The sequence below is a fragment of the Staurois parvus genome, unplaced genomic scaffold (assembly GCF_062004578.1).
Source record: "Staurois parvus isolate SC_StPar_1 unplaced genomic scaffold, SC_StPar_1.0 ptg000599l, whole genome shotgun sequence".
In the NCBI taxonomy this organism is placed as follows: domain Eukaryota; kingdom Metazoa; phylum Chordata; class Amphibia; order Anura; family Ranidae; genus Staurois; species Staurois parvus.
In genome coordinates this window covers 467,756-493,537 of record NW_028318395.1, presented here as the reverse complement: position 1 = coordinate 493,537, position 25,782 = coordinate 467,756, and the positions used below count along the sequence as shown (strand labels likewise).

Sequence of the window (25,782 nt, the reverse complement as noted above, 5' to 3'; positions counted from 1 at the left end):
CTGTTTCTATGTGTAAAATAATGCGCCTAGGGGAAAATAATTCCTTCATAATGTACAATATTGGGAGTGCTGTGTTGGCCAGCACTACAGAATAAACAGATTTGGGAGTACTTATTTTAGATGATTGCAAAATGAGCAAACAGTGTGGTCAAGCAGTGGGAAAAGGGAATAGAATTTTAGGATGCATCACTAGAGGGGTCTCCAGCAGGAAGAAGGAGGTCATCATTCCCTTATATAGATCTTTAGTTACGTAGACCTCATTTAGAATACTGTGTCCAGTTCTGGAGACCTTACTTACAAAAAGATATCGATATGATAGAGCAAGTCAAGAGATGGGCAACAAAAATGGTGAAAGGTCTTAGGGATAAAACATGAGGAGAGACTTCAGGAATATAATATGTACAGTCTGGAGGAAAGAAGGGAAAGGGGAGACATTGCTGAAACCTATAAATACATCAAGGGGGTGAAGGTGAATAAGGTTCAGGAGGGCAGTATTTTCAATTTGAAGCCAAGATCAAGAACACGGGGACATGACCTCAAGCTAGCAGGAGGAAAGTTCAAAACTAATCTCAAGAAGTATTATTTTATTAAAAGAGCATTTTATTCTTGGAATAGACTTCCTGCAGAGGTAGTTAGTCAACAGTAAGTGGATTCAAACATGCTTGGGGCAAACATAGACAACAAAAACCCAAAACATATATATATATATATATATATATATATATATACATATACACACATATAAAAAGGGGGGTGGGGGCAGGCCCAATAGACCACTTGGTTTTCTTTTTCTGTTGTCACTTCTGTTGTCTGTTTCTATGTTACAATAAACCAGTATATTATGCATTAGAAACAAAGACTTGACATTGCAGTGCAGTGCAACATACAAGCACACACTGAGGAATGGGTATGTATACTGTATGTATGATTTAGCTATGTTTGTGTATCTATCTTGCCCAGTTCTGTAGTGTTGATCACTGCTAGGCAACATGAGAGACACTAATCTAGGCTATTAAAACTTTTGATATGTAGAAAAAGTCAAGTCATGATCATTGGCACAGCCTCCAATTTAAATTATGAAAATGAATTATAATTAATAATGTAGGTACTGTAATAAATATTTTAAGAGGGTAAATTCAGTTCAGCCAGCCAGTGCATTGCATAATTAGAATATATTATACACTCTTAGTAATTATTACATTGTTAATATGTAAACATGACAGATTAAAAAAATGCTATGCTCTTTAAATTGACAGTGAATTGCATGACAACGGAGGCTGAGTTTTTCTATGCAACTGGCCTGTAATAAACCCTGAGCTCTCAAAAAGCCATTCATATTCATTGCCATCATATTACTGCCTGCAATGCCAGTAAGCTCATCTTGCAGTTATTGAGACTTAAAAGTCAATCTAAAAATGACCTTAAATTATGCAGCGAAATGCCCTAAACCATACAAAAGAAAGCAATCTCTGAAAGCACAATTTGCAAAGAAGCATTTTTGCTCGATAGGGTTTAAATTTGTCTGAAAAGGGAAAGGCAATCAGCTGTTGTCTCGTATCAAGGTGGCACAATGTCAGATGAGGCTACTAAACACAACACTTTATCTCCTGTTGCAGATGGTAGATAGACAAGTGATGGTGTCAATGTCAGTAAATCAGACAACAGCAATTGTCACTGATGTGAAAACACATGGTCCACAAATAGCCCAGCAAGCCAAGTCATCGGTCTACTCTGCAAAGAATTTAACATCGTATACTGGATTGTTTCACTGGTTGAAGAAAACAGTGGTATAATACATTTCCTTTATTAAGAATTTAATTGCCAGAAAAACTGCTGCAACTTTATAGGAATTCATACCTGGAATACTCTTATTATATATTTTAAACAAATTATATGTAAAGCGACACACATTGATTTGTTTTTAATTGTCTGGAATAATTTAAAGTCAGCAGTTGATAACATCTTAATGAAAAAGTGCAAGGTTGTTTAAAGTGACAGCCAGTTTACTGGAAAAACACACTTTAAAGCTGAGGTTTAGGTATGATTTGTTTTTGCATAGCTATAATGGTCCAGCTTGGACTGATGAAAGTATGTATATCTCACAACAGACTGATCGGTATGTAAGCTTCAAATCATTGTAGTAGACGCCTTTACCAAGGTGATAACAGCAGTCTTCCAAACCTGCCATTCATAGAAAGCCTTGTATTTTTTTCAGTGAATGCAAGGCCTTCTCTGATTGGAGGAGGTGGGGTGGTAACATCACATAATGCCATAACCATTGAAAAAAAAGTCTTTCTCTGAATGATAGCAGTGCTGAACACTCTGGTTACTATAGCAGCTGCTCGGCACTGGACCTGGGAGACTGTATCTTTAACTGTAGTAGCGGCAACTACTACAATGCATTACTGCTTACATGGCGATCAGTCAGGTTGAGATATGTATACTTACATTGGTCCAAGCTGGACCAATGTAAGTATGCAAAAAAGAAAATATACTTCTACTTCAGCTTTAAAGCAGGCATGTCAAATGCAGCTGAAACAGTGGACCTAACTGAAAGAATTAAGGGGCATTTCAAATCATATGCATTGAACTGTACTGGGCAAACTTGTCCACCATTGTCCCTATGCATAAGGCAATTTGACTGGAGTTCTATGTATTCAGTTGATGCCACTATGCTGCAGTGGTGTGCGCTGAAAAAAATTTGTGATATACTTCAATGGAACATGGGGCAGTGCATACAACTCATTGAATTAAACTTTTGTGACATTTCAATTTTAAAATTGAAATGTACATTTCTGATCAGTGTTTGTAAACATTGTTCAGTAGAGTGATTCAGTGATACAATGTAACTTTTGGTCTCATTCACACATCTCATAGTTGTTTTTTTTTTGCGTGTCTTTTCCACATGTCATGCATGGGGCAGACCATTCACTTGAATGGGCTGCACTATGTGCGAGAAATGTGCCAAAGAAGCTCCCAAACCTTTTCTGACGTGAAGCATCACACATTTTGGTGCATTTGTAGCATGTTTATTTAGTGCAAAACTTGTCATGCAAAAACATAGCAAATCTGCTATCCACATTTGGGCTACCAGTAACAATAACTAAGCTTCAATATGCATATGAACACAAGTAAAAAAAAACGTTCTTCATTGATAAAATCTGTTCTTATTCACCTACACCCCCCCCTTCCCATACAAACTATACAAACTATAAACTTTTCAGATTGTTTTTGTATTTAATTAAAAAAAATATATATTTTAACATGTTTTTTTTTGTTACATTTCTTAGTGTCACATTTAAAAAAAAGCTTTTATTTATGCGTAAATATCTGTGCAGTGCTTTGCACCAGAAACATAATTGTATATCATTATGAGGGTCCATACACACTGGGCTTAAAGTGTTACTAAACACAGGACCCTGCATTCACTATATCTGGTCTCCCACAGTACACAGAACATGGAAACACAATTATATTAGTAAATATAAACTGCTAAATACCTTTTCTCATCAGCAATATATAGCAGACTTCTATCAGTGTCCAGCTGAGCACTGGCTAAAGCTTATAGGATGAGTTTTCATTTTCCTCTCACTGTCCTATGAGATTGCATAACACCTGACCCTCTATCTGGACAGTGCTGACTGGCCCTGTGCTGATCACATGCATTCTCCCAAAAAAAGGAAAAAACTCTCTAGCAGTACACACCAAACTGAGCATGTGCAGAGTGTCACTGAGGCTGTGTTCTATCAGGAGATGAAATGGTGAACGTGGAAGAAGGGGAGGATCAGAGAAGACAGGACCAGGATCTGACATACTTTTTACACAATGCAGAGTAGACCCCTTAGGTCCCACAGTGAGTATAACAAGTTTGATTTACTGCATGTACAAACTGATTTTACTGTTGTGGGTTTAGTAACACTTTCCGAACGCTGCATCTACAGGGTTTTGTGTTTTGCCTGTAGAAGCAGCTCAACATTATCCTATGTGTCCATCCATTATAGGACATTTAGAGGCATATTTTAAGGTCTGCTTTAAGGCAGAAAAAAAACGTTCAGGGTTGCATTTTTGAGAGGAGTTTTCTAGTAGAAAAAAATTCTAAACACTTCTAGATGGATGTACACAAAAGCTCTATTTGACCTTTTTTATACCAAGGGAACTGGCATTTTTTTAAGCCCAGTGTGCATGGATCCTAAACCAGACAGAATAAAATGTATACTTTTTATCTACAATAACTGGAATATTAGTGTTCCCGGTGGGATTCAAACTCAGTACCCTAAGCTGCAAGGTGTGCATGCTAATTACCAGCCACTTATCAGCCCATAGACACACATTTTAGGGCCTGAACATTCACAGTTGACCATGTCCCAAGAATGCAAGTATATTATGTCCTTAACAACTTATAGTTGTACGATTGACAGAAAGTATATGCCAGTTCTGAAACTATACAGTCACTATCAACCTGCAGATCAATCCACCAGCCAGAAGTGACCATTTTGTTCTGGACACAATGCCAATTTTGCAGGGTGAAAATAATGGTCAAGTAAGTTAAAAACCTTGCAAATTCTTTGTAAATACCTGCTTTGCACAATGCTTTTCAGACCAGCATTTACAACTCAATCAATGTGTACTATTCTAAACTGCCAGTGCCAGCTACTAAGCAATTTTATAGATTTTACCAGAGGTGTCCAAATAAATTAAACATCTAGACAATAATGGGTATCTAAGACTGTTGGTCGCAATGAAGGTGTTATCTTTTTTATTGTTGCAATTATATTTCTTAGAGTGTCTACTTGATATTCAAAAAGTTAAACCTAAAATGAAAAAAATATGGGGGTTGCTTTGCTGATCTGCTTCTGAAATTGCTGGTGGCTATGGTGATCAACTGTATAACACTTTGAGCAGGTACTGAAATCAATGACTTCAACACTGGAGCAGATCCAGAAATCAGAAAGGCAGAGAAAGTTTTTTTTTAATAAGTAACTCCCTACGTCTTAACAAATAATGAAAACATTTTAAAAATTCATGGGTCTTTCATGCATGCAAGGATAAACACCATCAAGTGTGAATACGACCTTTGAGTTAATCCTTATTTCAAATATCTACTACATGTGAATTTTAAAAGAGGTAAAGTTAGGCCACTTTGAATAATTCAGCTCATTTGAAAGAATGGGGACGTGTGAACTAGAGGAGAAAAACATCATATTGTGGAAAGTTAGTTAGAATCAGCCTGTTCCAATATTTGGGCAAAAATATGCTGTCCATGAAAAAACATCTGCATGTTTTCACTATTTACTATCTATGCAGGTCAAGATAGAATTAAAGCAGAATGAAAGGTAGCAATACTTACCGGCGCCGACAAGGTCCCACGCTGGCAGCTTCTTCTAGCTGCTGGTCTTTGGCTGTCTTGGTTGGCTAGTGCAGGAGTGATGTCCTACTGCACTGGCCAAGGTTTCTTCTGCAGTAAACAGCCTGCTTGTTGGTAAAAAAAAAATTGCCCTTTGTTCTTCTATATTTTTGTTGTTTAAAATATATCAGTTTGCAGATTAACCACTAGAGGTATCAAACCCTCAATTTGCATTTACTCTACCCACCTTTTTAACAGCTGTTGACATATCAGCTGCGCATGCTCTCAGATTTCATTGATAATCCAAACTGGTCTTATACGAAGATATAATAATTATATATGACAGTAGGTTTGAAGGTATCCAATTGATATTTAGACATGACTTTTGATATATTTTTAATGAGTTTATGTGTATGTTAAGTGTATCATGGCTTTTAAACAATAAAAATGAAAAATGAAAGTCAATGATATCTGTCAGTATTAGATTTTTCATTTGTGGATATAAAAATCATTTAGGATAACTAAATATACAATCTCCTTATATACATAATCTCTTGTTGGGTTGAGGTGTTGAGCAAAATCCATTCCTTTTTTACCTATGTTTTTTCTGATATATGTTTGTGGTATGCTCCCCTCCCATCTGCTATGTGATCAAAATGTTGGTGCCTGGTAGGATCAGTATTTTTTATCTTTTATTGTTTTTTATGTGTCGGTCAAGTAATGGACTTGCAAGGTGAGATGGAGCAATAAAGCAAAACTATCCTGTATTAATGCTAAGCAGGACATAAAGCCTGCTTATTTATTGGTCAAATGTGGCTGCCCCATGTAACATTACAAACTATAAACTGAAGCAAGCTTTTTGAAATAACACATTATTGGTAAATGTATTAGTACTAAGCCAATCTACTTTACACTCAAATCTAAAAAATAATTGAAAGGACAGTACATCTTCTTTGAATGCATAATCAATGGATGGGTTTTATCTAGTCTTACTTATATAGTCAAAACATAATACCTTGATTCTATCTGTCTGTCAAGTATACATCCTTTTCGAATTCCGCTTTAATATATTGGACACTTCTTACCACAGACTAAACTTTGCCTTGTAAATGTCTTATTTTATGAGTATAAACAGCTGTGTTTATGCCTGCCTGAATTTCCTATTTCATTATGAAGTTGTCACCATGCTGCGTCTGAGCGATAGGCAGTCTGAGGCACTGTGGTTACCAGCTGGCACTAGAACATTCTTCTATAATAAAGGTATTAGTCAGCCACCAAGCCCCTATTGTCTTGATTATATATTTTTTTCTTTTCTTATTTTAGGATGCCAAGGCTATTCTTCGTTCATTTTATAGGCACCAACATAAAAAGTAAAGGCAATCAAAGTTAATTTTTGGCACATATGCGCTGTGAAATAAAATCACTGCAAGCAGCAGTTATATTTTTGTTGTATATTTCATTAATATTTCCTTATTTGTATAAAATACAGGTGAGGATGTTGTGTATTCTCAATTGTCCAAATAATCAAACTCTACAGATTACTCCAACAGTTCATTTATAGTGAAACTCCAGCTGTGTGTTAAAAGAAAAAGTTTCATCGGGGATTCCTCATCTTTGTAAAAACTTTATTTAGCCTCAAATGGCCTACAGAATGTCCCAGCCCAGGGACTGCAGCTCCGTGATGCATTTCACCCTTATGGGCTTATTGGTAAGGACGTGGTTGGTGTTCTACTGCTTCCCTGGTATCAGGAGCATGAATGGTCTCCTTGGCCAACACCTGAAGTGTCTATAGTTGGGGAGAGACTGTGGAGCAGTGCAGTTGGGCTTGGATCATCTAACAGTATCTGTGCACTGACACTGCTTGTGATGTGATCTCATCATTAAATGTTTGGACCTTTGCTTACAAATTCATGGTGTGTTAGTAGCATGTGTTCTCATCTGTGCTGATATCAGCCAACCTGTTGGCCATTGTTAAACCACACTCTTACCTTTGGCCTTGCCCAAGAATGTGTGCATTGAGAATATATTGTGTGAGAACATAAAATTCAGAGTGATGACCTTCACTTTGAGGGAATGATAGCTCTATTTAATCTGATGTGACTCATCCCCTATCTAAACAAGTAGCATTTAAAAGGTATTGTGACAAATATCCCCTTTGGATCCAGGGTAGGGTCATGTATGGTCATGGTCTACCTGCCCCCTAGAAATGTGAGATAAGCTGGTGGTAGTGGAAGGGCTGTGTAGCACTGTGCAGTGTGTCAAGCACTGGTCATACCCTTTCCTCCACCTGCGGCAAAATTGAAGTTTTCTCTAGAATGAACAGTGTGTGCTATATGTTGGAAAGAGACTATATGCAGACTGTTCTAAAACAGCCTGTAGGTGACCCAAAATGTTTCATAACTATCCAAGAGGCTAAATGTTTTGTTACATATTGGGTTGTACTGATGCAGACCCCTGTGAAGGAAACTTTTTGCTTTTTGTGTGATACAAAGGTGATAAATAAACACGGGCAGGAAGCCCTTAATCATAATTTGGCGTCTGGACTACCTCTCTGAGAGCTCAAGCTGACCCCTACAGTAGACAGAAAAAAAATGTGAAATGGAAAATTACTGTGGTTACATAAATGAAAAGGAAAACTATTACCTTGAATGTACTGTATTGTGGTTGCATTTGGTAAATCCATTAAGACCAATCAATTCTCTGATACAATTATGTTATGCTCTGTTACTGTGCTCTACCCTGTGGAGCTACCAGCATGTAGATTTATATCTGTGCAATTAATAAAAAAACAACTTTTGAAATAACTGGGATGTGTTTTTTTTCAAGAAACCATGAAGGCTGTAGAAAGTGATACTAGGGCAAACAAAAAAGAACAGAGCAGAATATGTCTGACTATGCAAATGTACACTTACTTGTTATACATTCTAGCCAGAGTTCCTGGATAGCTTCCTTTACATACCTAGTAGAAGAAGAAAGTAAGTTTAGTTCTAGATAATATTCCATAGAGTACCTATACATTTCCTATTTCTTTGTTGTCATTATTATTATCTTTGCTTTAGGCAAGGTTCTCACAATGGCAAAATAAACTAAAACATTTCCCAGACATTTGGTAAACAGTTAATAAGGTTCCAGGTGTGTCTAAGAGGCAACCTGCATGCTTGACAACCTATCTCTAACATTTAGTCGTAGTCACATTATCCAAATACTTCAGAGCCTGTCCAACAACTTAGGTCAACTCACTAGAGGCTTCCAAAGATTGGGTTATCTAAGGTCTAAGGTCTGTGGCTATCTTAAGAACAGACGCATACTGTACTTTCACAGAACAACACAGCTAGCCTTTGTGGCTGTATATATGATCTAAGCACTCTTAATATGTTACCACGATTATGAATAAGACTAAAGAACTGTGCAGTTTTTACATTAATATTAGAAAGTATTGCTATTACTAACTATATGCCCCTCTATAAGTACAGAGGTTAATGATGCTGTACCCCACAAGAGATCTGCTAATGCGTAATGAAGCATTTGTGATAAATTGAATACTTCTTCCAGTAAATCGGCTGGGATACTCCCAGACCTTTTCAAGTGAAAAGAAAGAAGCTGTGACAAAAAGATATCAAGCCAGTAGTTAAGTACTTAACAGTCTCAATCATTACTGTAATTGGTATTAACAAACCCTAATGTCCTTAACCCAGGCTTTCTGGTGATACTTAATACATTTAACAAACAATTGCATGCTATAACATTTTTGCTGCACATAGCACATTCTGCATGTGATTAAATATAATAAATGTTTATACCACAATTCCAAATTCATCATAGTTCTTATTAGTCATTTCTAAGGTTCACACACATGTACAAAATCCTATACATAGTCTTTAGATTGGTAACATGTAGCATGAAGGATAGCTTGAGCTCTCATAATTTGTGCTAAACATGTTATACATTAATTACTCTGTGTTACCATGGAAGAACATTAATATGGTTAAAAAAAGATTAAAGGAATGTAAATAAAACACTTACACAAGATGGCTTACACCCAAAAGTTTTCGAAGAACTAAGATTAGTTATTTCTACATTATTATTTCAAAATTGTGCAGACTCGTCAGAGACTGTCATTGTGTCAATGGACTTGGGTAAAGGAAATGTTCCCAAATTAAAAAAAAAATGTTAGGCCTTCAATATACCTTCAAGATAACCTTCTTTTGTATTAAAGACTTTTACATCACAAGCTTTTTCTTATCCCATTGATTCAGTTAGAGGTTATAAGCATGCAAACTCTTTTTTTTAAAAGTTCTCCAAAATAGTACATACTCTCCAAAAGAATGAACTGAGTGTTTGCAGCACATATGTGGGCACATCCAGGCTTTTGACTTTTGGCCTGGTGCTAACAAGCTTCACAGCCAATATTTAACTGGATCAGTAGCTGACCGGTGTGTTCTGTTGAGGGGACTGCCGCCCAGTCAGATCACAATAGCTCAGCAGGCAGATTGTTGTACTAACATCAGATTGTTAGCACAGCGAGATCTCCCCCCAACCTCTTCAGTTTTTTTTTTGCGTTCAGCCCGCTTTGTTGTGTGAAAAAAAAAACCTGGTAGTGTGCACCAAGCTTACGTATGACTCTGGAGTATAACAGGCACCAATAAAGGTCAAGTATCATCAGCAATTCACATAGACCTAGTCAGACACATCCATTTGCCTTCCTACAAGTCTGTGTGAGGACATTTGGGGGGCTGAGAGGCATGGTTGTTACTCAGCTCTGCCAGCTCAAGGTTTATTAGAGAAAGCAGTATTTTTACTGACGATAATTCATTATTCAGGTATTGTAAAGCATTTCCAAGTAAAAGTCAGTCACAAATCATAACACAAGGGAGTGTAAAGAGATTACAAATGTGTGAATGAGAGACTTCAATTGAACTTTATAGTAAACCTGTGCCCTCCCCAAAAACAAACACTTTTTCAAAGAGCAGGCACTTCCTAAACACCAGCTTGCAAGCCTAGGTACCTTTGAAATCCAGCCCAACATTTTGATTATTATTATTATTCAGGATTGATATAGCACCGACAGTTTGCACAACGCTTTACAACAAGAGGGCAGACAGTACAGTTACAATGCAATTCAATACAAGAGGAATCAGATTATAATATTAGAGCTTATTACCTCATTGGCCCTACTATTGACCCACCACTCTGGTGAGTGAACAGACCAATAGTAAGGCAAAAAAAACGTGAAGTATCACAGACCAGCCTGGATTTGGGGGGGTATCTGGGAGGGTTACAAAGGAGCAAATTGGCACATAGGCAGATAAAAGACTTTGCTGTTTGTGTCAGCATACATTTTTGGGTGAGGAACATGTTTATTTTAAATATTAATACATCCATTTTTATGAGACCCTGATCGTTAAATTATTGATATTTCTTTTTTTTAAATAAATATTTTTAGAGATGGCATGTAAACTTTATTAGTTCTTTGAAATCATGATTAGAGCTAATGAAAGATGTAATAGATAACTACTTCAAATTCTAAAACATTATTTATTTATTTATTTGCTCTCTCAGATTTGAATGCCCGTTGTTTTGGAGCCATCGCGGAGTGCTGATGCTGTGTACTTTCCGCGTAGTATGGATGCTGATTTCATCTTTTTTTTATGTAAGTCGCTACAATAAATTTGTATCTTATTTGATTCACATACTGACCCTTGGTCTGTTTATGAGATCTGTGGGAAGTATTCAGAGAAGGTCATTTGGATGAAGTTCCATTCCTACTATGGATTCTATGCTGGTTTTATTTACCTTAGGGTAATTATGCACTCTTTACTCTACTGTATGCAGTGGATTTATATTTACTTTTATTTAGTTTTTTACTTTTCACGATTGTTGTGGCACTCAAGTTTTTGCATGGAACACATGTGGCACATTCATGAGGTCTTAAGATAATACACTATGTTGAGGTTTTATTTTGTTTGAGGTATATGAAGACATTCTGGAATCCATCATCAACTCTTTTGAGGATCCAAGCTTTTTTGGATTTGTTTCAAGTATTTTGGACTTTATTTTTGGACTTTAATTTGACTGTATTTATTTATTTATTCAAGTCTGCTATAGTAATTATTTGCTTTTCCTTTGGGGGAAGGATTGTTAAGTGACTTGGTTGGGTATTATATTAGGGTGTGGTGGGTGTGTGCTGTCTCATTGCTATTATATTATTTATTTATTACATAGCACCATCAATTTATGCAGCACTTTACATACATATTGTGCATTCACATCAGTCCCTAACCCTCAAGGGGCATGCAATCTAAGGTCCCTAACTTACATTCATACCTAAACATACTAGGGACAATTTAGACAGGATCCAATTGACCTACCAGCATGTCTTTGGAGTGTAGGAGGAAAGTGGAGTACCTGGAGGAAACCCACGCAAGCACAGGGAGAACATGCAAACTCCAGGCGGTGGTGCCATGGTTGGGATTTGAACCAATGACCCTAGTACTGCCAGGCAGAAGTGCTAACCATTTAGCCACTGTGCTGCCCATCTTGAAAGACAGTTATAAATGTGCATAGTGAGGGATAGGAAGTCATGAATTTATGCCTCTTTACATTTTGATGAAATGCCATGGTAATTCATAATACTGCACCCTATAGCTACTAACCAGAATTCAACTATCATTATATAAATATTTCTTCTGAAATACCTACTTAAAGCATGCTGATCTTTTTAATATTCCAAAACCTACCTTTCAAGAACTCAAATTATACTAATGAACATGAAAAATTTAGATTCAACAACATATTATTTTCTGTTGCCTGCAAAAAAAGGTCACATTTTTCACAAATCTGAGACTGCAATTTTCAGAAATAGCTCCACAAGCTACTGTACACATCATACTCAGGTTACTCAGAATACTTACAGAAAAACCTGTTGCTTCTGTAATTTTCTGGCACCGTTCTCTTGTCTGTATTGATGTTCTGTGGCTGTTAAAATATAAATGTGTAATAATATATGCTGTTAGAGTTACTGGTAGATATATCTCTCTACATCTTCTCCTAATTTGTGATGTTGATCACATAAGCTATCTCGTGACTATATTGCAAATGTATGAATGCCAGTGACTGAAATATGCTCTACAAATAATAATGATATCTTTGCCATCTGTACTAGAAGTACACAGTTATTGAAGAAAGTTGGCCTTCTTTAAATAAAGTGCAAGTGATGAAATAGGAGTCAACAGATCATATGTAGAAAAGATCATAGCACTGCAGGATAAAGGCAAGATGAAGACTTTATTGTACCACCAATGCTCCAAAACCAAAGACATACTCTTCAAGTAGTGCTTGCCCAGTTGCCCAACTTATTTGCACCTTGGAAAAGAGACAAGTCCTGGCAGGCATTTTCTTTATGTTTTCAGTCTTACTCTTATATAAGTTCAGAAGGACTCCAAATCAGGTGCCATGTTATTATTTTTCTTTTGGAAGATTTTTGCTTTAAGAATTTAAACTACATGTGAAAGAGATATGTTGAAATTCCATTGATATTTTTCATTAAATTATAACTAAAGACACATTTTTTTATTTTTTTTTTTAGTATTGGATAGAGTGGAGAGGGACTAGAACACCTTCCAGTTTTTTAGTGCTGTCTGTGCTCCCATTAATGGAATTCACCTTCTTTATTTGTCATGTTTACAATTATCATCAAAAGTGAAGGTGAAAAAAATCTCCAATTTTGGGTTGTCCCTGGCACAGTGATAGAGAGGATATCTTCCAAAAGGGACACTAGTTCTGGTGATCCTGGTGACAACTATGCATTGATTCACTTTGGATGGATTTACTCTTATTTGTTGTTTTCGATATGGCAGAGGATGTAAAGGAAATGTCCCCAATGGGACACAGATGGCAAAAAAAAACCATGATTGAAGTCATAATCCTTATTTACTGCAAAATGAAAAAAATGCCTTTATTTCCACTTTAAAGCAGAAGTAAACTTTCCATTGTTACTGCAATTGCTGCATAGTTGGTATAAAATGTGCATACATGCAAACCTACTAATACTTCTCTTCTTTGCTTTTTTTTTCAGATGTTGAAAATAAGCTGTGCAGGTTATGTAGGAAGACTTGGTGATCTTTACGACCTCTGTGTTAATCACTGAAAGGAAGTCCCCAGAGGGGATTTTTCCCCACCTCTTTCTCGGTATGTCAGACCCTTCTGACATGTTATGAAGCAGTGCACTTTGCTGTTCTGTCAGTTTCAATTCCTCCAACTTCTGCCCTGCAGCTTCTGAATCCCTTGTTTTTACACAGAGAAGAAGCTGCAGTAAAAATTGTATTTTCACCTGAAACATTCCCTGAATCTCCCTCTCCGCCTTTGCCTTTTCTGATAGATTTCCATACATCTCCTCTGTTCAGTCGGTCGGTCTCACTGCAAATTGCCCCTAGTAATAACATCTCCGTGATGTTGCAATGTGGCACTGCAAAAAGTACCTATTGATGGCTTGATAGATATCCATAAGTTTTAGATAAGGCGGCATAGAGTGCATGAGGAACAGAGTGGTGGTAGAAGCATCCCAATGCACAACCTTGGTGGCTGGAGAAAAATACATCACTGCCCTTTCAACTAGGTATCCTTTTTCATCAGAATAATTAACAGAGTATGTTTCTGCAAGATGGTGGATTTTACAAGGATTGTAATAAAAAAATGAAACATTTATTTCTGCAATAATTTAAAATTTCATAAAGACAAAAGAAGGCATCACACTACCTAAAGTTAATGCATAGTTAGTACAAAAAAGGAAAAATATATATACATGCTTCATTTCGGTCCAGGGCAAAGTTTCATTTGGGTCGTGGATCATGGATGGAGTTTACCTGATGCCTAGACTGTGGTGTTTTATTTATTTTTTGTATCAAAGAACTTTTACTGAGCTAGTAAAATAAGCAACACACAGTCCAGAGCATACGCATCACTTCCAAAAAATACATATCTGCATCTGATATGAAGCAAAATTGCATCAGGAGAGAAAAAGAATCATACATCAAAATAAAAAGACAGATAACTGAACATAGCAAGCAAGCAATATCTACCCCACAGTAAGTAAAGCATTGTAATAGGTGGTTCATAATAACATCTACTGGGGCTAGTCCTGGGGTAGCCAACCATGGTGCCCAGAGCTTATCAAATTTACCAAAACACCCTCAATGCTGATAAATATATTTTTCAATCCATAGGGTGTCCCTCATTTCGGATATCCATTCCTATGTAGGGGGATTGATTGATTTCCAATGTCTTAGAATTAGCTTACAAAAAAGCTAATTCTAAAAAAAAAAGGGCTCTGGTTATAACTTTTTTAGGTATTTCCTCAGCAGAGAGGTCACTTAGAATACCCAACAAACATTGTTTGTGGTCTTCACATATTTGTACTTGAAAATCCTGATTAACAGTGGCTATGACTCCTTGACAATAAAGGTTCACATTTACTAAATCTTGTACATGTGGGGTCCTCTCTTACTCCCATACTAAATAGTCTTGCAGGCATAAAGAGTACCCTTAAAAATAAATATAACTGTGACATGTGCTGAGCAACATTCAAGGAACTTTGTTGGACCACCAATAGGGCCTCCTCCCATTGCTCCTCCTCAAAGGTCCCCACATTCCTTTCCCAGCAGGAAGTCACTCTGAGTGGGTAGTCTTGGAGAAAAATATTCAGAAATCGAGTAGCACCTTGATATGACACTCTTAAAAGAGATCATCTCATATATGTAATTAAAGATAGGGGTGGGAGACTGCACTTAAAGATCTACCTCCAACTGGGTTTTCACCACATGCTTAAGTTGAAGATAATAAAAATTGCATAGATTGGGGAAGGTGAAATGTCATCTAGAGTAGTGTTTCTCAACCTTCTTTCAGTCAAGTCACCCTTTAAAATTATGGAAAGTCCCGAGGCACCCTTTAAAATTATGGGCAGTCTTGAGGCACCCCATTCTAAAATGTGAAAAACTATTCTAACAGCAACATCCACATATGTAGGACACCCAACATTAGAGGTGATTTATTCTTCCAAAGCAAATACACTTTTGCACTTTGGTACTGACTAGTATTCCAGTGTTTCTCTTCTCTCCCAGTTTTTCTCCATCACTAAGCTAATGTAACCCCAGGACTGATGGAGGGGGACAGGGGAGGGACAAACTAGGATGCTGTGCAGGCAGCTGACATCCTCCTTATCAACTGATGATGTCATTGGTTGTCAGAACGCCGGCGGCTAGAAGGTAGTAATGGTGCACAATGAAAACCTGTGGCTTTGTGTAACTAAAAGGCAGGCTTGTTCCACCCACTGGCTTGTATACAAGTTTTGAGCAATTTTTAGACATTTTGCCAAGGCACCCCTAAACAAACCTCAAGGCACCCCAGGGTGCCAAGGCACCTAGAGATCCGAAAAGGAGCACAACCTTGGTGTTTTATAATATAAGCAGGTGGCAGTTGTAGGTCTGTGTAGCACTATGCAGGGGGTTAAAAGAAAAGTTTGGGATGCATAAACAAAACAAACATATATGCACACCTCCACCTCACACCAATGCTGCATCTGTCTCCCTCTAGGTCTAAGCTCAAGAACTGAGTGATCACATGACCACTAAACACTCAGTTCTCAGTCAACTCTGAGTAGAAAGCAACAACTGTCAGTCAGTTATCTCTGCTCTGCCCCTCCAGTGCTCATTGAAGCACCGGGCTAAAGAGGGGGCAGGCACAGCTGACTGGCTTACATCTGTTTACTGAAAGCTGGAGCCAGCCGTCAACGAAGGCTCTGTGTGAATCCCAACAATATGGTCTGGATCCTTCCAAAGCTTGAAGTTGCTCTGTGACATCAACCGACAGCAAGCTGTAGCCCACTGTCAGCTGATTCTGGGTCATGGGAGAGCACAAGTAAGTGTATTCCTGTTACCCACAAGAGGGTATGGCCAATAAAGCCTTGGCTATACTTCTCTTTTTAAGCACTGGCCACACCCTTTGCTCCACCTGAGATAAAATATAAATCATCTTTGGGATGAGTGGTGTCCTGGAACGTGTGGGAGATCATGCAGGTTGTGTTGGAACAGCCGGCAGATCTAAGCATACCCAAAGGGGTTTATTTACTAAAGCTGGAGAGTCCAAAATCAGACTCCCTTCTGCATAGAAACCAATCAGCTTCTAACCTCAGCTTGTTCAATGAAGCTTTGGCAATGAAACCTGGAAGCTGATTGGTTTCTATGCAGAAGGGAGTCTGATTTTGGACTCTCCAGCTTTAGTAAATAAACCCCAAACTGTCTAAAAGCTAGCCAGAAGGCTGAATATTTTGTTGTGTAATAGAGAGTTTCCCTGCAAGGGAAACTCTTTTGCTTTGTGTTTGATGTAACAGTTGTGATTAATAAAGGATTCAAAGTCCTTAAAGAGGAGCTCCAGTCTCCCCTCAAAAAATTAAATGTCAGCAGCTACATATACTGTAGCTGCTGACTTATAATATAGGGACACTTACCTGTCCAAGGACCCAGCGTTTTTCTGACGAGAGCCAGTTCTTCAGTCGGCTTTGGATTTCTGACATGGCATCTTAACTAAGGGGAACTAGTAGTGAAGCATTGTGGCTTCACAGCCAGTTTCCCACTGTGCATGCGCGAGCCACTCGTTTGTGGCCAGCAAACTCCTGGGACCTGTGAGGAGGAAGAAGGGTGGCCTAACTTTTGCTCAGATCGAGGCAATCCAAATGGAAGTGGGACCCCCCCCCCAAAAAAAAATAGAGTGCCAATTGCTATAGAGAAGGGGGGGAGGATGCAAGCAAATGGAACTTCTCCTTTTTGGGTGAAGTTCCACTTTAAATGTACTTTGGTGTCTGGACTATTACTCTGCAAACTCTACATTTGAAGCTGACCCCCTACAAAGTAATTTCTCCCAATATTACAAATGTCTCATAAATGTAACATTTCAAGAATAACATGCCTGCTTATTGTGTGCAGAAATTCCTATGACCTCATAAAAGCAAATACTTGGAGATCTCAGGGACCAGGCTGCTGAAACATTTTTGAGGAGCTTTTTGCGCATGTTCTTTGCATGATTAAAATTGCCTGGATTATAGCTGAGGTTGATGGTTCACATTTTTAGAAAAACTTTCAGAAATTTAGATTTTCATAGAGAAGTCTATATACTGCATGTTAAAATGATGGGCTTATATACAAGAAATGTAGCCTACCTTCTTGGCAGTGTCATAGATTCTGTGTTTGCTCCTTGGTTTGGTGAAATAGCAGAACACTGGATAAAGTTGATGACTGTCAATGCTGGGTTTTGTTTTGCTGGAATAAAAAGCATAAAGTAAAACATTCAAATTCTAATGAAGACAAATTCTACTTCATAAGCAATTTATCTTCCATTCTAATACCAATTTCTTTAGAAATGTATGTTATAAATACTTTCAGACAGCAGAACATTAGGAAAAACACTACAGCTCCTGTGGTGGATGATGAGTACCTGGCTATGCTCTCTGACACGGGTGCCTGGTTAACAAATCTGGCTGAACAGAATTACAAATCCTCGACAGGTAGCATTTATGTTCCAAATAATAATTAAGCATTTTTTTACTGTGCAAAAAGTTACTTACAATACAAAGAAGCCTATCAAAAGGGCACAAGTAAGCAATTTTAGAAAATATATGTAACAATATCTGGGAGTTTATAAACAGAACTTCAGTTAAAAAAAATCAAAACTCAATAGCCGCCAAAAGGAAAAGCAGATTTTTCCTATAAACTCACCCTTAATCCAGAACCCAAAATCAGCCAATGGGGAACAAATGCAATAGGATCCAAAGGGAAGGGCTGCATGCTTGAAAACTGCATCCATTTAATCTTTAATCTTTAAAACGCCATATACAGCAACAGTAGACACTGTGGGAGCAACCTTACTCCCATTGTGTCTACTGTATGTGTTGTTTTAAAGACTATCAATAAAAGGGATGCTGTTTTCAAATGTGCAGCCCTTCCCTTTGGATTCTATTGCATTTGTTCCATGTGACTGGATGAGCGGAGCTTGCACCTGAATACAATGGAGGTGAATGGGACTGTGTGGTGGACCCACCTGGAGCAGCAACATACATATTGATGTAAAAATCTGCATTTTTTTGCAGAAAATTACCTAAAGCCTCCAAACATTCTACATTTTTTTTAACCAGAGGCCCTAGAGAATAAAATGGTGGGTGTTGCAATATTTTTATGTTGCACGATATTTGCACAGTGGTTTTTAAAATGCAATTTTTTGGGAAATATTTTTTTTAATGATGAGTACATACTGTAGATACCAAACATGTCAAGCTGCAAAATTGCACACACACGTGGAATGATGCTAAACAATAGTACATTAAATTATCCACAGGCAACGCTCTAAAAGCCTTTACAGTTAAACAAAGGTCTGGCACTAAAATTATTGTTCTTGCTCTGACTTTTGCAGCGATACCTCAGACGTGCGGTGCAATAGCCGTTAACATGCAGGACCTACGTGTGTGTTGGCATTTGCATGTCAGCATGGGGGACAAGGGTGCTTAAATTTTTTATTTTATTTAATTATTTATGTTTTTTTTTTTTTTTAGACAGTATCTATTTTTATTATCAACATCCCTTGTGATAGCATGGGCCTGACAGGTCCTCTTTATGGAGAGATTTATTAGACCCCATATCATTCCTCTGCCCTCTAAAGCATCTGTTCAAATCGAGATTGGCTTGATAATATGCTTTCACCAGCTAGTTACAGCTTGTTAACATGAGACTGAAACCAGAAGTAATAAAATCCTCATCTTTTCCGCTTTCCGACGTAACAGAAGAGGGACTAGAAGCTCCGTTCCTGCCACTCTTCTTCGTGAGTGAGACCGAGGAGGTTGCATCAGTACTGAGCTTCCTCATCAGATGGGAGAGCCTGGCAAAGGCAGCAGCCCCCTTTCTGCCACCTGTAAAAGTGACCCAGTGGCTCTGTACCTGCTCGGATCACTTTTACTGGGATTAGAATCATCGACTGTGAAAAACGATACTGGGATCATGTTTGTAGCCCCAACCATGATCCTGGTATAATCACTAGTGATGGGCTTTATGTTCAAGTCGAACGTATGTTCGACTCAAACATGGGCCGTTCGTGTGTTCTCTGAACATACAGAGGGTGAGGACGTTCGGCGGCCTATTTGCCCACAGCGCCCCACAGTGCTCTGTGCCCTGACAGTGCATTGTGATTGGCCAAAGCACAGGTCAGGTGCAGTGCTTTGGCCAATCACAGCGCATGATGGCGTCAGAATAGGACAGGTAAGCCCACCCCCTTGAGACATCATCACAGTATTTAAGAACTGTCATTCAGGCACGTTTTTTTTTCTGGGTCGGACATGGTGGGGGGCACCGTAAATGACATTGGATCTACTTCAAGGGACATTTTTTTAATTTTTGTTTTTGATAAAGGACTGTCTCCTGTCATTTTTTTACTACACTTTTTTTTTCCAGTGGGTAGCAGTATCATGTACCTCATACTCATTCACATAGGGGGAGCAGGATCTGGGGTCCACTTTATTCCGATAAGCCCCCTACCCGCGGACCCCCACAACCACTGGCCCCCCAAAGCACCTCTACCATGTTGAGGGTAAGTGGCCTGGTATGGTTCAGGGTCCTTTCCTGACCTGCTGGGCTGCATGCTTGGATAAGGGTCTGGTATGGATTTTGGGGGGGTGGCCTCCACGTCATTTAAAAAAAATGTTGGCACGTGGTTTCCCCTCAAAATCTATACCAGACCTGAAGGGCTTGGTATGGATGGGAGGGGGGACCCCACGCTGCTTTAACAAAAAAAAAAAATGTAATTGTCGGCAATGGCAATAATTCTTTTGACATTTAGCTGTGAGCATGGAAACCCACTGACAGCTGAAACATTAAAGCATGTTTTCACTACTAAAATACCACATAACTTAATATACCGTATATACTCGAGTATAAGCCGACCCGAATATAAGCTGAGGTACCTAATTTTACCACAAAAAACTGGGAAAAACTATTGACTCGAGTATAAGCCGAGGGTGGGAACACCAGTGGGAAGAATCGTGCCTCATCATTGGTGTCAGTGGGAGGAATAGTGCCCCATCATTGGTGTCAGTGGGAGGAATAGTGCCCCATCGTTGGTGTCAGTGGGAGGAATAGTGCCCCATCATTGGTATCAGTGGGAGGAATAGTGTCTCATCATTGGTATCAGTGGGAGGAATAGTGCCCCATCATTGGTGTCAGTGGGAGGAATAGTGCCCCATCATTGGTATCAGTGGGAGGAATAGTGCCCCATCATTGGTATCAGTGGGAGGAATAGTGCCCCATCATTGGTATCAGTGGGAGGAATAGTGCCCCATCATTGGTATCAGTGGGAGGAATAGTGTCTCATCATTGGTATCAGTGGGAGGAATAGTGCCCCATCATTGGTATCAGTGGGAGGAATAGTGCCCCATCATTGGTATCAGTGGGAGGAATAGTGCCCCATCATTGGTGTCAGTGGGAGGAATAGTGCCCCATCATTGGTATCAGTGGGAGGAATAGTGCCCCATCATTGGTATCAGTGGGAGGAATAGTGCCCCATCATTGGTATCAGTGGGAGGAATAGTGCCCCATCATTGGTGTCAGTGGGAGGATTAGTGCCCCATCATTGGTGTCAGTGGGAGGAATAGCGCCCCATCATTGGTGTCAGTGGGAGGAATAGTGCCCCATCATTGGTATCAGTGGCAGGAATAGTGCCCCATCATTAGTATCAGTGGGGGGAATAGCACCCCATTATTGGTGTCAGTGGAATAGTGCCCCATCTTTGGTGTCAGTGGGAGGAATAGTGTCCCATCATTGGTGTCAGTGGGAGGAATAGTGTCCCAACATTGGTGTCAGTGGGAGGAATAGTATCCCATCATTGGTGTCAGTGGGGGGTTGGAGGAATAGTGCCCCATCGTTGGTGTCAGTGGGGGGGAGGAAAAGTGCCCCATCATTGGTGTCAGTGGGGGGGAGGAATAGTATCCCATGATTGGTGTCAGTGGGGGGTGGAATAGTGCTCCATGATTGGTGTCAGTGGGGGGTGGAATAGTGCCCCATCATTGGTGTCAGTGGGGGGGGGGAGGAATAGTGCCCAATCGTTGGTGTCAGTGGGGGGGAGGAAAAGTGCCCCATCGTTGGTGTCAGTGGGAGGAATAATGCCCCATCATTGGTATCAGTGACACCAATGATGGGGCACTATTCCTCCCACTGACACTTGCTGACCCCTGTTCCAGTATGGTGTTGCTGCAGCCAGCATATGTGGTTGCAGCAGCACCTAAGCACGGCACACTTACAGTGGGGATCAAAAGTTTGGGCACCCCAGCTAAAAATTTGTATTAATGTGCATAAAGAAGCCAAGGAAAGATGGAAAAATCTCCAAAAGGCATCAAATTACATATTAGACATTCTTATAATATGTCAACAAAAGTTAGATTTTATTTCCATCATTTACACTTTCAAAATAACAGAAAACAAAAAAATGGCGTCTGCAAAAGTTTGGGCACCCTGCAGAATTTATAGCATGCACTGCCCCCTTTGCCAAGCTGAGACCTGCCAGTGTCATGGATTGTTCTCAATCATCGTCTGGGAAGACCAGGTGATGTCAATCTCAAAGGTTTTAAATGCCCAGACTCATCTGACCTTGCCCCAACAATCAGCACCATAGGTTCTTCTAAGCAGTTGTGTAGAAAACTGAAACTGAAAATAGTTGACGCTCACAAAGCTGGAGAAGGCTATAAGAAGATAGCGAAGCGTTTTCAGATGTCAATATCCTCTGTTCGAAATGTAATTAAGAAATGGCAGTCATCAGGAACAGTGGAAGATAAAGCAAGATCTGGAAGACCAAGAAAAATATCAGACAGAACAGCTCGCAGGATTGTGAGAAAAACAATTCAAAACCCACGTTTGACTGCACGATCCCTCCAGAAAGATCTGGCAGACACTGGAGTTGTGGTACACTATTCCACTATAAAGAGATACTTGTACAAATATGGTCTTCATGGAAGAGTCATCAGAAGAAAACCACTTCTACGTCCTCACCACAAAAATCATCGTTTGAACTTTGCAAATGAACATATAGACAAGCCTGATGCATTTTGGAAACAAGTTCTGTGGACCGATGAGGTTAAAATTGAACTTTTTGGCCGGAATGAGCAAAGGTACGTTTGGAGAAGAAGGGGCACAGAATTTAATGAAAAGAACCTCTGTCCAACTGTTAATCATGGGGTTGGATCAATCATGCTTTGGGGTTGTGTTGCAGCCAGTGGCACAGGGAACATCTCACGAGTAGAAGGAAAAATGGATTCAATAAAATTTCAGCAAATTTTGGATGGTAACTTGATGCCATCTGTGAAAAAGCTGAAGTTAAAGAGAGGATGGCTTCTACAAATGGATAATGATCGTAAACACACCTCGAAATCCACGGGGGATTACATCAAGAGGCGTAAACTGAAGGTTTTGCCATGGCCTTCACAATCTCCTGACCTCAACATAATTGAAAATCTATGGATAGACCTTAAAAGAGCCGTGCGTGACAGACAGCCCAGAAATCTCAAAGAACTGGAAGACTTTTGTAAGGAAGAATGGGCAAAGATACCTCAAACAAGAATTGAAAGACTCTTGGCTGGCTACAAAAAGCATTTACAAGCTGTGATACTTGCCAAAGGGGACAGTACAAGATATTAACTCTGCAGGGTGCCCAAACTTTTGCAGACGCCATTTTTTTGTTTTCTGTTATTTTGAAAGTGTAAATGATGGAAATAAAATCTAACTTTTGTTCACATCTTAGAAGAATGTCTAATCTGTAATTTGATGCCTTTTGGAGATTTTTCCATCTTTCCTTGGCTTCTTTATGCACATTAATACAAATTTTTAGCTGGGGTGCCCAAACTTTCGATCCCCACTGTACCTGCATCTCCTTCACTCGATTTTCGTGGGGCCGCTCAGCTCCGCCTCCTCACCGGTGATTGGCCGCCTGTGTGCCTTTCCTGAGCTACAGTTCTGGCGGCCAATCACCAGTGAGAAGGCGGAGCCGATCACCCCCGCGAACATCCAGTGGACGAACCGAATGAAGGAGCAGCCGCGCTTCCTGGACCGGATCGTCGTGGGACCGGAGCCAGGTAAGAGACAGCAGCCCCCTGCCCACCCCTGTACTTAGTTTCCCTTCTGTTGGAAGGGGGGGGAGCCATCTGCAGACGTTGACTCGAGTATAAGCCGAGGGGGGCGTTTTTCAGCACAAAAAATGTGCTGAAAAACTCAGCTTATACTCGAGTATATACGGTAACTCATGCATTATAGTAGCTGAGCGGTATTTTACTGCATACTCATATGCGGTAAGATATCACTCAGTAAATTGTCCCTGTTCAAAGTTTGTGGTCAAACTTTTGGTAGGTTCGAATGTTCAACCGTGGACCGAACAGGGAGGTGTTCAGCCCATCACTAATAATCACCTCAAAACTAGACCTCTGCAAGGATCCTGATTTTAATGTTGGCATCCACCCAGATGCCTGGATCAATAGATGGCTCAGCCTCTCAGCATGCCCCCTCCACAGCCCGGCGCTCTAGTGAGTGCTGGAGGGGCAGAGCAGAAAGACAGTGACTGACAGTCAGCGCTCTCTGAAGACCGAGAACTGAGCGATCAGATGTCATGTTATCACTCAGTTTTTGGTCTTAGAGCCGGCAGGGGACAGCTGCAGAATCAGATCGATGCTGCAGTCCCATAGGTGAGTATATATGGGTTGTTTTTCCTTTTTGTTTAATCCCACACTTCTTTAATTCAGTCATTTCTTTTTACCACCGGATGGTGCCATTCTTTGGTGTTTCAGTGATAGCATCATTTAACACAGTTCCTCTGAACCCAAGCTGTCATGGACATGGAGAGGGTGGAGTTCTGCTTTAAGAAATGAGTGACAGTAGAAGATTTATGTTCCTTCAGATCTAAGATTATGCTTTTTTCTGAGGGGTAATTAAAATAGAAAGACATTTCCAGGAGGCATTTTAAAAATGAAGCCTCATATTTTGCATTTCAATTTGTTTTATATGACCCCAGGTGCACTGTTAATGGGAATCCAAAAGAATTTACATGTCAGTCACTAACTTATGAAACCTTTTCACAAACTGAATATTTTCTGACTTCAAGCATTCTTCTTGCTAAGAGTGCCACTTAAAAATGAGGAAAGTTGTGTTTTTCCATATTTATTATTTATCATAATAAAGAGAAGACTAAGGGGTCTATTTAGAAAAAAAATAGACAAATATCACAAGCACTCACCTGGGAATCACACACTCTAACCATATTTTGCTGAATATGTTGATTTTCTGTTATCACCTCCATCTAGTAGCCAAGATGCAGTATTTCTCTAAATGAGGTATTTAAAAAAAAAAAAAGCATCACGACCACCAAATGGAGCCGACGAAGATAAGAAATTAAAAAAGTAAGCAAAATATTGTAAGAATTTGTGATGCCTGAACAAATTTACAATGAATACCTTAAAAAAAAAAAAAATAGCTGCTTACAATTATAATTGCTTCAGCTCCCCTGCTTTACAATGTTATGGACATGGCTAGGAAGTTAATATTTACATAATTAAACCTGTCTGTGCTGTGCTGGCAGATCTCGTTATCAGTTGTAAACTAGATTTGAACACTCTCTATCCTTGTTGAAGATCTCAAGGCATGGATTCTGTATTGCATGTTAAAGTGCAATTATATCCCAAACAAAAATATAATATATTGCAGCTTACAATTACTTTCTTTTTTTAGGCCTTTTCCTTATGTTTTCATCTGGCAATCTGGCCAGTAACAAACCTCCTGTATTGTTCTACATCCACATCAAGCCAGACTTTGAAATCGTGCGATTTACAGTGAAGTCGCTCGATTTCAAAGTCGGGAGACTGCCGATTTCAGGTGCGATTTGCAAGACATCTGAAACAGATGTCTATGCAAATTGCATGAAAAGTAGTACATGTACTACTTCACAAACCGGTGTGGCTCCAACCAAGTCAGAACTGCACCGATTTGACCACTGTAATTGCAAACAATAGGGTGCAACTTGGCATAGGATCTGTAAGTTGCATGGCATGCAAATCGCATGCCAAGTCACACCCAGTGTGACTGGGGTGTTAGAGTGCCCCCACTCTGAACAATGAGCACAGGTGACACCTTTGGACAGCAGTATTGTCAGTCTGGGATAAGGGGAGTGTGAGATGTGCTACCAAACTAAATATATTAACAAATTGAAGCCAAATACTAGCTAATTTATAAATAGTTACAGCAACCACATTCTCTTTTCTTTTGGGATAAACATTTTACATGAAAAAATAAAAGCTGGTCGCTGCAAGCACCCCTGTAAATGGTTTGTCTCATCCCTGTAACTGAAACTGATCTGGAAGAGAGCTTTTTCTTTTG

At 39.3% G+C, this 25,782-nt stretch overlaps 1 protein-coding gene across 1 annotated transcript in view; it reads right to left on the bottom strand.

Moving 5' to 3' along the window:
- The window catches only part of LOC149449857 (uncharacterized), a 68,701-nt gene that overhangs the window by 18,235 nt on the left and 24,684 nt on the right, over positions 1-25,782 (bottom strand). The window contains exons 2-4 of the mRNA XM_089692654.1: positions 17,553-17,652; positions 12,256-12,319; positions 8,257-8,303 (exon numbers count right to left, since the gene is read on the bottom strand). Of these exons, the coding sequence (XP_089548780.1) occupies positions 8,257-8,303; positions 12,256-12,319; positions 17,553-17,652 (211 nt within the window). The remainder of the gene's footprint in view (positions 1-8,256; positions 8,304-12,255; positions 12,320-17,552; positions 17,653-25,782) is intronic.